The 11,389-nt window shown below is 36.4% G+C and overlaps 1 protein-coding gene across 1 annotated transcript; it reads right to left on the bottom strand.

Annotated features, from left to right (window-relative positions):
* Positions 1-578: 578 nt before the first annotated feature.
* On the bottom strand, positions 579-11,003 carry LOC120537451 (cytochrome c oxidase subunit 7B, mitochondrial). Its single transcript, XM_039766397.1, has 3 exons — positions 10,874-11,003; positions 9,145-9,269; positions 579-792 (listed from the first exon to the last, which is right to left on the bottom strand). The coding sequence occupies exons 1-3, from the start codon at positions 10,908-10,910 to the stop codon at positions 715-717; spliced, it is 240 nt and encodes a 79-aa protein (XP_039622331.1). The 5' UTR covers positions 10,911-11,003; the 3' UTR covers positions 579-714.
* Positions 11,004-11,389: the final 386 nt, after the last annotated feature.

Below are 11,389 nucleotides of genomic sequence, written 5' to 3'. Positions count from 1 at the left end.
ATTACTGGATTTTGAGATCTGCTGATGTTCAAATATTTCCCAACAGGCTTTTCATACTTCCATGTTTATGTGAACAATAGTTTTAAGCCATGAATTCTCTGAAGTGAGAACAAAATAAAAGCCACTCCTTCAAACAGGTAAAACCTGACCAGTATTCAAATAATTCAGAGAGTGAGGTAACTTTCTGAATACCAGACAGAGTATGGCAGTGCTTACAGTACACCTTCACTCCACAACCAGTAATTTCTTTAAAAGGCAATGCTAATAAACCTAAAGAGATTAACTAACAAAGATCAAGCTCATAAGCAATACCATACCATTTAAAAGCACAGAAGTTACTTCACATAGCAACAGAGTTTGGACATATTCTAATTTCTAACATTGGCCCGGGTGTGAAAAACATTAACTTTACAGTTTGAGACATATATCGTAGATACAGATGTGTTTAATATTTCCTGTTGGTGAATATAATCACTGGTTACAATTATTACGAGTTAGAAATATAACCAACAAATAATTGTTTTACAGTTACAGTAATCCTGTTTTGATAAGTCTACTATAAGAAAAAAAAAAATAGAGCAAGTGAAATGGTTTCTTTATTAATTTATTAGATAACTTTCACAATAGACCTGCTATAACATTTGTTTGTAAGCAGCAACACTTCAGATAAGCAGTTCAGAACTTCAAAAGCAATCCTGCAAAGAACAGTTTTCTTTATTCTTCATTCCATGGTTTGGGGCTTATCCTCCCTACTGGCGAAAAATTCCAGACCAAACCAGTCTGCGTTGCTACCTGTAAACGAAAATAAAGATAAACAATAAAGCCATTCAACTAACATTTACATTTTATAGACTGCATTTCCTTAAACACAAAACATTTGCCAATACTACATCTTGATTTCTATTTTATGTTTCTATTATGTATAGGACTTCCAGTCTAAACAATTCATGAGTTTATGTTGTTTATGTGCAAAGTGCTATCATCAAAACAAAAAAAAAAAAAACAACACTTTATTCGAAGCTACAACTAAAAGTAATATGTGCATTAAGTGGTGCTAGGCCAAAAAACATGTCAGGGCCAACACAATTTAATCCAGTCAAGATAGTGGCAATAATTTTGCAATGGGAACAATAATTATAAAACAGATTTCATTCTAGGATTTGATGTAATTACACCAGATAGGAAATGGATTGTAATTACAAACCCACAAATCAAGCACTGCTCTTTACACAGAATGAGCTTTTGGTCTGGACACATTAACTTGGTACAAAAGTAAAAGATAATCCAAAAACTGCTCTTAAACTCAACAGTCCACACACAATCAAACACGCACTTTTTCAGATTCTTCCAAGTATATCCAAGAAGCAAAATATGTAGGGGTCTAGGACTCCCTGAGAGTTTGAAAGGTTTTGGAGGGTCCCAGGAAAAACCATTTAAAAGTGTCAGTGTTATATAAGGAGTTTATATAATGAGACATGGCCAAGAAGCAGATCTGCAGGCACTTCACAGGGGGAGATGCAGTGTGTGGGAGAAGGCTAGACAGGGCTAGATTGTTGAGCTACAGCAGCCTACCTGCAAGGCAAGGTTAGCGCATCTTTTAGATCAGGAGGGATCAAAAAAAAAAAAAAAGAGGGTAGAGACTTTAGTTGGAAACAAACAAATAGGAACCCCATTCAGACCTTCGTGCTTTCCAGTAACAGCGAATCATGCTAGTGTAAAAGACTGCGGATACAATAATGCAAAACTGTGTTCTGGTTGGTAACGGTGTAAGCCAGCCGTGTTTCATTTCTAGCTTGTAATGGTTTTTAGCAGTTTCCTATGACCTTTAAAAAGTGGGAAAGTGAAATCATTGGTGGTGTTAGGATATTAAGAGTGCCGTGTTGACATTTTTTTATTCTTTCAATAAACAAGCCTCTTACTGAGATGGACCTTGGGCAGTGCTACCAAGAAAACTTAATTTCCAGCAGTCAAGGTAATCACCTTGTCCTTTTACGTGTACACGATAAAGCAAGTTTCAATGCTATTTGGCAGATACCAACTAGTCACAAAATGTGGCACTTACATGTGATGCAAGACTTATTTGTAGACTGTATCACCAAGTACAGTAAATTCAGAAACTATTTAGATTTTTTTCACATTATGCTGCTGCCTGATTCTAAAATAATTTAAATTATTTTTTCTCCCCTTTAGATCATGTAGCACCCAATATCTCAGAATGATAACATGAAATTTGTAATTCTTGCAAATTTATTAAAAATAAAAAACTGAAATCTCACATTGACAAAGTGATTTAGGACCTTTGCTATGAAAGTTCCATTATGGCTCAGGGACACGCCACCCTGTAATAATTTGAGAAGGGCCAAGATAAGAGGTGACCAAGGACTCACTTTCTAAAATCCGGTTTTTGCTTTGTCGTTTTAGGGTTTTGAGAATTGCTGGATGTGGGGGGAAATTTAATTTAAATGATTTTTGCACAAAGCTGCAGCATAGTATAATGTGAAAAAAGTGAATGGGCTATGAATAGTTTCTGAAATCACTGTATTATGTGATTCATCCACGTAAGATATGCATGTCCTAACTGACAACATTCTCCATACCTAATCGATTATACAAATACTCATATATTCTGTAGTGCAAGAATAAAATCTCACTGTTCAGCAAAAAGGACCAGGGCAACAAGAAATAACAGTTTCAGGTTAAAAACAAACAATCTAAAAAGACATAAGAATAAAAAAATATTTTTTATCCTTGGCGTTAGCCTTAACTAGTCAAATTACATTTGCCTTCCACTTCTAGCAGAGCCAGAAATAACTTTTCTGTGAATCGACAAAGTTTAACACCACCATTTTAATGGACTAAACCAACATTTAGTAAATAACAGTAACTTTTAAATGAATATACGTGAAATCCATTTGCAAAATCTTGGAAGGTTGACAAAGAAAAATGGTCAGCTGTATATAATACATCAATCTTTTAAATATAACAATGAGTTTTTCCACATGTTTCACATTAACAATATGATCCATCCATCCATTATCTAACCCGCTATATACTAACTACAGGGTCACGGGCGTCTGCAGGAGCCAATCCTATCCAACACAAGGCTTAAGGCAGGAAACAAACCCTGGGCAGGGCGCCAGCCCACCACAGGGCACACACACACACTAAGCACACACTGGGTACACACACTAGGGACAATTTAGAATCACCAATGCACCTAACCTGCATGTCTTTGGACTGTGGGGGGAAACCAGAGCACCCGGAGGAAACCCACACTGACACCGAGATAACATGCAATGTCCTGATATTCGACAAAATGCTAATAGCTGTGAATGCAAGACCTGACAATTGCAGCAGAAATTTTTTTTTTAAGAAGTTCACATTGTAATTTTAAAACGTTGACAATGTTTCATACCAAGAAAAGATACTTGCGGATTACAAATTATTAGCTGCTCTACCCATGTACCGCAAATGCATCTACTTTATTGTGCACTTGTTTTAACTTGGGACACAGAGTTGTAGTATTCGGTAATGCTACTTTGATGATTCAAGGGAGAAAAATTGCTATAATTCACAATGCTGCATTGGCATGAAACCTTAAAAATAGATCTGCTGTATAAAGTGGATCTGAATAAAATGTCTACCAACAGGCTCACTCAAAAACTGCATCCTCAGTTATTCTCTTTGTGGCTTGTCTATAGCTCATTTTGACCTTTCTTATCATGCATACAAACGACATGACGCAAAAAGTTCAATATACAATGTGCATGTAGAAGGATAATGCCACAGTTGCCACTGGCTTTAAAAAATGCAAGGCACTGCTTTGATATAATTGTATGGTGTAATTAGTTTATTTCATATTTATTTTTTTAATATGGTTATTGATTTTAATTAGAAACAGATAACACTACATACAGTCAAGACAAATTTAACAAATCAATTCAAAATTTGACCCCACCCAAGACAGAGAGAGGAGCCAGCAACCGAAGCTACTCTATAAAAGGAAGAAAAGGAGGATATGCTTTTCCTAGAAATGGAAGCTTATTCTAAAATGTTATTGTTTAGATCCTGCCATATTAAAAAAAAAATAGATTTGTACAGATCCTCTAAGTGAGGATTTTACTTTTTCCAATTTCAAGTAGTATAGAACATTAGTTACCCACTGACTTGAGTGGAGGGGTAGGATTCTTCCAGTTGAGCAAAATAAGTCTACATGCTAGTAGTGAAGTAAAGGCAATTACAGTTTGTTTGTCCTTCTCCACTTTAAGGCCATCTGGGAGTACACCAAACACAGCTGTTAGTGGATTAAGAGTGACCGTGATGCCAAGGCTGTCTGATAGGCACGCAAAGACTTTTGTCCAAAATGTTTAGAATTTAGTGCATGCTCAGAACACATGGCCCAGTGAGACTGGAGCTAGACTGCAACGATCACAGGTTGAATCTTGCCCTGGAAACATCTGTCAATTGTAAACAAGATAAATGCGCTCGATAGAAGATTTGAAATTGGATGACTAAATGCTTTGCACATATAGAGCTCAAGTATATTCTGTGCATGGCTGCCTTCTACTCCTTCTCTGAAATACTGAGTGACAGATCCTTTTCCCCAATGTACTCTTGGGTTTTTGAAAGGAAGAGAATTTAAAATATTTTTTATAAATTGTAAAGATGCTATCTGAATCTTCAAGACTGATCAATAATTCTTCTGGAATAGAACAAGGTGGAGGGTGAGGAAAATTGGGCAGACTCTGTTTAGCAACATTTCTAGCTTGAATGTAGTGGAGGAACTGTGTTGATGAGAATTTGTATTTGAAGTATATTCATTGGATGCAAAGACATCAACTATGTGCAAGTCTCTACGTGTTTTAATACTGGACATTTTCTAGACATTGAATAGTGCATATGTTTGAGAGGGTGGAAAAAGGTTGCTGTTATGTAGAGGTGCAACAGATAAAATCTTTTCTGTCTTAAAGTGTTTCCTTCCTACATTGGTTCCATATTCTGAGAGAATGAAGGGTAATTGGATTTTTAGTGTAATGACAGCAGTTTGTATTAACTGGGGCACAGAGCAGCGAGTATAAAAAAGTCCCTCAAGATTTTATTTCTAAAGCAGAACAAGCCTATGGATATTCATAAATTTGTGTCATTCCATTAGTTTGATGTCCAGGTCTTTATAGATATAATATTTGCAGCCCCATTAATAAAACTGAAAGTTGGGTAGTGCCATGCCCCCTTCTGCTTTAGGTTGTTGTATCGTCTCCCTTTGGATGGGTAGATGTATCAGATTCCAAATAGATGAAGACAAGATTGAGTCCAATTTCTTAAATAAAAAATTATTAGTTAATGTATATGGTAATGCTTTGTAATAGGAAGAGCAGCTTGGGAAGGATGGCCATTTTAACAATGTTGATTCTCCCTGTTAACACAGGGTGGAGGGTAGACCATATATATTAGTCACGTCTTGTTTAATTTTTTCGAAGCAGACAGCAAAATTTTGTTAAAAAGAGCTTTATATTTACTTGTAATATTTACCACTAGATATTTAAACTGATCTGCTAAAATAAGGAAGGTGTCCAATCCGACATAACATGCTAGAGAATTCACTGGAAAAAGCATGCTTTTTTCAAATTGATTTCAAGTCCAGATAGCTTTTGAATATCTGCTAAAGATTTTAGGAGTGCTGGCACAGAATTTTGTGGGTCCGATATATACAGTACCATATGATCTGCATATAGTGATATTTTCTGCTCAAGTCCTCTGAAAAATCCCCTTTATCTCTGATGCGTTTCGAAAGTCAAAATTATGTTAACATTTGAATGGCAGAAACAAGTTATTCACAAAACATGCTTCATACGTGCAAGATGATTTACAGGAATCTGTCAACCTGTTTGCCATCACATTCAACACATGTACCATATGTGGCACATAAATTGTCCAAAAAAATTGTATATAGGTATATACATACTGTAGCAGTACCATTAGCACCAACATAATTTTGAATCACCCTGTAAATAGCCAACAGTTCAATGGCAACTGCAAAAATCAAAAGTAATAAGAAGCATCTTTGTCAAGTACCACTTTCTAGTTTTAAGTTATCTGAAATGCTGTTAATACGAACAGAGGCTTCTGGACTAGTATAAACTAGTTTGATCCTTATACATATGTTTGTGCCAAACCCAAATTTGTGCAATGTGGTGAATAGGTAATCCCATTCAACCATATCAAATGCTTTTTCTAAATCTAAACATCATTAGACCTCTGGGGCATTAGACATAATGGGTGTATATATTAGATTAAACAAATGTCGAAGGGTTAGAAGTGTCTGCCTTTAATAAATCCGGTTTGGTCTTACAATATTACCAAAGGAAGCACTTTCTAAATTCTTCTCGCTAGAACTCTAGAGAGTATCTTAACATCGTTATTCAGAAGAGAGATTGGTCTATATGATGCACATTGTAGTAGGTCCCTGTTCTTGTTAGGAAAGAAGGCAATTAATGCTTGGCAAAAACATAGAGGTAGAATTTTCTTGTCTGTTGCTTCTATAAACATGGCTAATAATAGTGGAGTGAACTTATTTGATGTTAATTTTTTTTTTACTTCCAATGGGTAGCTGGCCGATTTCCCATTTTGAAGTGAGTTTACAGCATCTAGTAATGCTGAAAGTGTCAGCAGTATATCCAGCTCTGCAGCACTAAGAGTATCTTGCTGTGGGATCTCTAATGAATCAAGTAACTCAATAGATTTTGTCTTAACTTCTTTAAGTGGAGTAGAATGTAAGGACTAATAGTACTCCCTAAATGTGTCAGTTACATTTTTATTGTCAATAATTTTATGTTTGTCTGTATTGTTAATTGCGGTTATTGCATTACGGACTTCCTGCTTGTGGATTTGCTGGCCTAAGATCTTATTGACCTTTTCCCTATGTTCATAATAATGATGTCGAGATTTAAAAATAAGCTGTTCTGTTTCTTTAGTAGTCAAGAGGTTAAATTGAGGTTGCAAAACCAGTCTTTTTCTATATAGAGTGCCTTATTTTGAGACATAGCATATTTTAGATATATTCTGGTAATTTTGCAGATTAAGTCAAGACGCCTTAGTGGTTTCCAGTTTATTTTTGTCAGAAAGATATGAAATAACCTGTCTTGTTAAAATTCCTTCAGAGTTTCCCACAGTATACCTGCCAATACCTCAGAGGATGTGTTTGTCTAATCAATTTGCTTAGATATGAATTCTGTACATTTCTCATCAGATAATGACAGGGGGTTAAGATGCCAGTTACGAGATAAGCATGCAGGACGCAGTAATTTAAGCTCAGTGATCACAGGGGCATGGTCAGAGATAATAATAGTGTCGTACTTACAAGATTTGATAGTGGGCAAAAAAAATTATGAGGAAATAAGCGATTCTTGAGTAACAATGATGTATGGGTGAGAAGGAGGAGTATGCTCTTAGGTTAGGGTTTAAGAACCTCTATGGGTCAGATAAGTTATGATCTGTTACAAACTGTGTAATTATCTTTGTAGTATTAGATATTATCACAGTTGTGTCCGAGGATTAAAGTCTCCGGCCATTATAATTTTGTGAGTGTTTACATTAGGGATAGATGCAAATACATTTTGACAGAAAGCTCTTTTATCTGTATTAGGTGTATACATATTAATCAAAATCATTATAGTATTAGATAAATTTCCCATCATCATGACATACTGCCCTTCAGAATCAGATACTGCATCTGACACTAAAAATGGGATAGTACTGTGTATTAAGATTCCCACACCCCTGGCTTTCTTTGCATAGCTACACTGAAAAATTTGGCCAGACCACTTTCATTCCAACCGAAACTGGTCCAAGCTTAATACGCGACTCTCCCTGTAAAAATACTATCTTGGCATTTAGACTTGTTAAGTGAGAGACCACTTTCTTTCTCTTTAATTCATGATTGAGTCCCTTGACATTCCAGCTCAAAAAGTGCCATATCTGGTCATTGAAATATTTCTTCTGAACTTTTCTTCACATTTTGGAGTCATAGGTTAGGGTAGTACAAAGAATAATCGATATAAATTTCATATCATTGCCAAGTGATACAGCTATGAAGCATATTGTTATGTTGTCACTAACGGTTATTGGGGTATTAGGGGTAAAATAAAAATAGCATTGCTCTTTTTCCCTCCACCCTCTTCCATTATGCAAGTGAGTGGCGTTAGGAGACCCCTTTAAAGGGGAAAATCAGATCAAGTCTCAAAAGAATTCCAATTTGTGTGGCCACAGTGAACAATCATTTTAAGAAGAGAGAGCCACCTAAAATAGCTATGTAAAGAGTGAGAAACCATGGGCACTGTGAATCGCAAGCACTCCGGCTGTGTTCTTCCCTTTCAAACCTTGTGTGTGATGCACTGATCAGGCTGCCCTCCCTCAGCTATAACGCGCATTGGTACTGAACTATAGGTAAACTTAGGTATCTCATATGTCTGCTGCTGCAAATAGGACTGAATTACAGCTTTTTTTGAAAGGATGCAGCCTTAGGAGGGCGGTGGGTTGGAATGATGGCTGTAGTTTGCCATTTTGAGGAGATTTCCTCAAATGTTTTCAGCAAGTGGATGATGTACACTGCCAATCGACAACAGACAATATCATCAACCCCTGGCTCACCCCTACAGCTGACCACTTCTAATGATGCAATCTCAAAATACAAGATAGACATCAAAAAGGTTCAGGAGGAATACAGCTACTTGAGAGACTACACAAACACAAAGGCACAAGAACTGCATAATGGACATATCAGAATGGAAAAACTATACAACTTTTGAAACAGCATGTTCAGTATTACAAATTTCACTGGATATTTCATAGAAACTGTTAAGTTTATAGCATGCAAAATATCTTTACTGTCCTTGTACCTGTCAGTTGACATATGAAATTAGAATAGGCCTAAAATGGTCTACCTCAACTCCCTAAATCAGATTGTCAAAAAAATACTTTTTTACCACTGGAATTCTAAATACTGCTTTCAGCAATTGGAAAAATGTTTAAAATACAACATAAAGACATATTGTATGCAACCTTTAGAACTCTTTAATAACTGCCAATATCTCACTACAATGTAAAAATGTATTATTAATGGCATCAGAAATCCAAAAAAAAACTTACATATCCCCATACAGATGCACAAAACAGGAATCCTGTTGCCAGAAGAAGGTTGCCATACTTATCATGGAAATTAGGGCCTGTTTTGTGATGGCATTGGCGAACTGCAGTATAGCGAACACCACGTGCTAAAAAACAAAACACACAACAGTGACTAAAGGCAGCCAAAAACACATAATCAACCCTCAAGAAGCTACATGAACATCTATGAAACATAATGCAAAACACAGTACACATTTTCAAATCACGCTACAGTGTTCACACTGTAGTAAAACTACCTGACTAAACTAAAAGTCAGTCATTTTCTAAACTGTTTAGTCCAGGACAGGGTCACAGGGTTCTGCTAGAACTTATTTTCCCAGATAGCATAGGGTGCAAAGAAGGGAACATAGCAGGTCGAACACACACACATATATATATAAATCCACCCCAGCCACCCACTAGGGCCAATTTAGAATGTCACTTAACACACTCTTGCAAAATTCATGTGATTATAAAGGTACATTTGACATTTTACAAATAGAATACCCTTTAATGAGTACAACAAGTATGTCAAGTAAATATAATGGGGCTAGATTTTTGCCACAAAATGCCTTTGTCTCCAACCCCCCACAAAAATATAAACAAATTTACCCCAAACTCAGGCATGTTCTCTACAGCTCTCTATAGGCTCAACAGATGCCAATTTCTATTGAGGTGGGTTATCTTTTTTTCCAGCTTCATCCATATACTGTACATGTACTTCATACTTTAGTATGACGAAGGCATTGCAACACTAAAGGATCATTTTCACTGTATGGACAGAATGAACGACAATATGGAATAACTCCTCACGTCTTAACCTGTAATAGTCTGTATAGTTTGTTACTCGTTATGATGTAGCTGACATGCATTTAAGTGAACAATTCTAAGTCGGTTTACTCAGCAACATCCAGACAGTGCTTACAGCTAAGAAATAAGGTAACGGTGGTGCAATGAGACTGCCCAATGCAGCCAAATAAAACTGAAAACGTGACAATATCTAATTATCTATAAAAAATCAAAACCTGTAAGTGGTTTTCGTGTACCAATACATCAATTAAAACACAAACCTTCAAAATGTAAGGCATCCTACCGAAGCATTAAGCCATCATCGTATGTGTTTGTGACTGCCAAGGTTAGAGATGGTGACCACCGTGGCTGTACATGTAGCCTTTACCTGTGAGCGGACACTAACACCGCTCTGTGACGCATTCAGGTTCAAGCCTCCCCTCTGCCCTTCATCCAAGCTGAGCTCCTGTATGTTCTGGACCTTCTTCCATTTTAGAATTAACAATGATAGCAGCCAAGGTCTCTATGCGTAAAATGACCCATGTGTATGCATTTTAATCCCACCCACTCACCGGGGACAAACCCAACATTTGTTTGGTGATCCACTTTCTTACAGAACTGCTATGTCGGATTGCTCACACACTGGCGACGTGAAAGATCCGGTCACCGCTCACGATGAATTACTTTGGTGTTCACCCAACAACTGCAATAGTGAAGAATACGGAAGAACCACCGCACAAAAAAGACACTTATGTATAAATTCAAAAACGTGTAATAAGACATTTTATGCATTGAATGTGCCGAGATGTGAATACACATGATCGATGTCCTCTACATGTCGGACTCTGGTATATGAATTATTAATTACCGAACATTAACAGAAATACACCCCTTAGAAACACATTGCCAGATGCACTCTTACCGCTAAGATTCACAGCTGCTTTCGCCAAATTATACATCTTTGCTCTTCCTGCTCTCCCACCGAACTGAATACCCTTGAAGAATTGAACTATTGGGGGAAATCAAAATGGCCACCTTATTCCGGAAGGAATACTTCGAAACATTTCCGATGTATAAAATTATTAAAAACTTTTCGGTAATTTTTGAAGGTGATTGTGTGTATACTACTAAATATAATAATTATCAGTGAATATTTATGTAATTTTTTTAGTATTTAAAGATATATTAAAGATAGCGGTAAATTACCTCGTAAAGCATTGTGGGAAATGTAGTTTATTTCAGCTTTAAACACTTCAACCTTTCTCTTTGAGTTTGCAACTTATTTCTTTAATTGCACTTTCTTAAGTATTAAGAGTTTCTAGCGTACAGTATGGTACTCGGACTGCTCGGACTTTGCTTGACCTGTGTTGCTAAGTTAAAAATGATATCTTGTTTGCTTATTTTGACTTATATACTTATTAAAACATCACCATCATTA

Source organism: Polypterus senegalus, chromosome 10 (genome assembly GCF_016835505.1).
Source record: "Polypterus senegalus isolate Bchr_013 chromosome 10, ASM1683550v1, whole genome shotgun sequence".
Taxonomy (NCBI): Eukaryota; Metazoa; Chordata; class Cladistia; order Polypteriformes; family Polypteridae; genus Polypterus; species Polypterus senegalus.
This window is presented reverse-complemented; position numbering and strand designations above follow the sequence as displayed.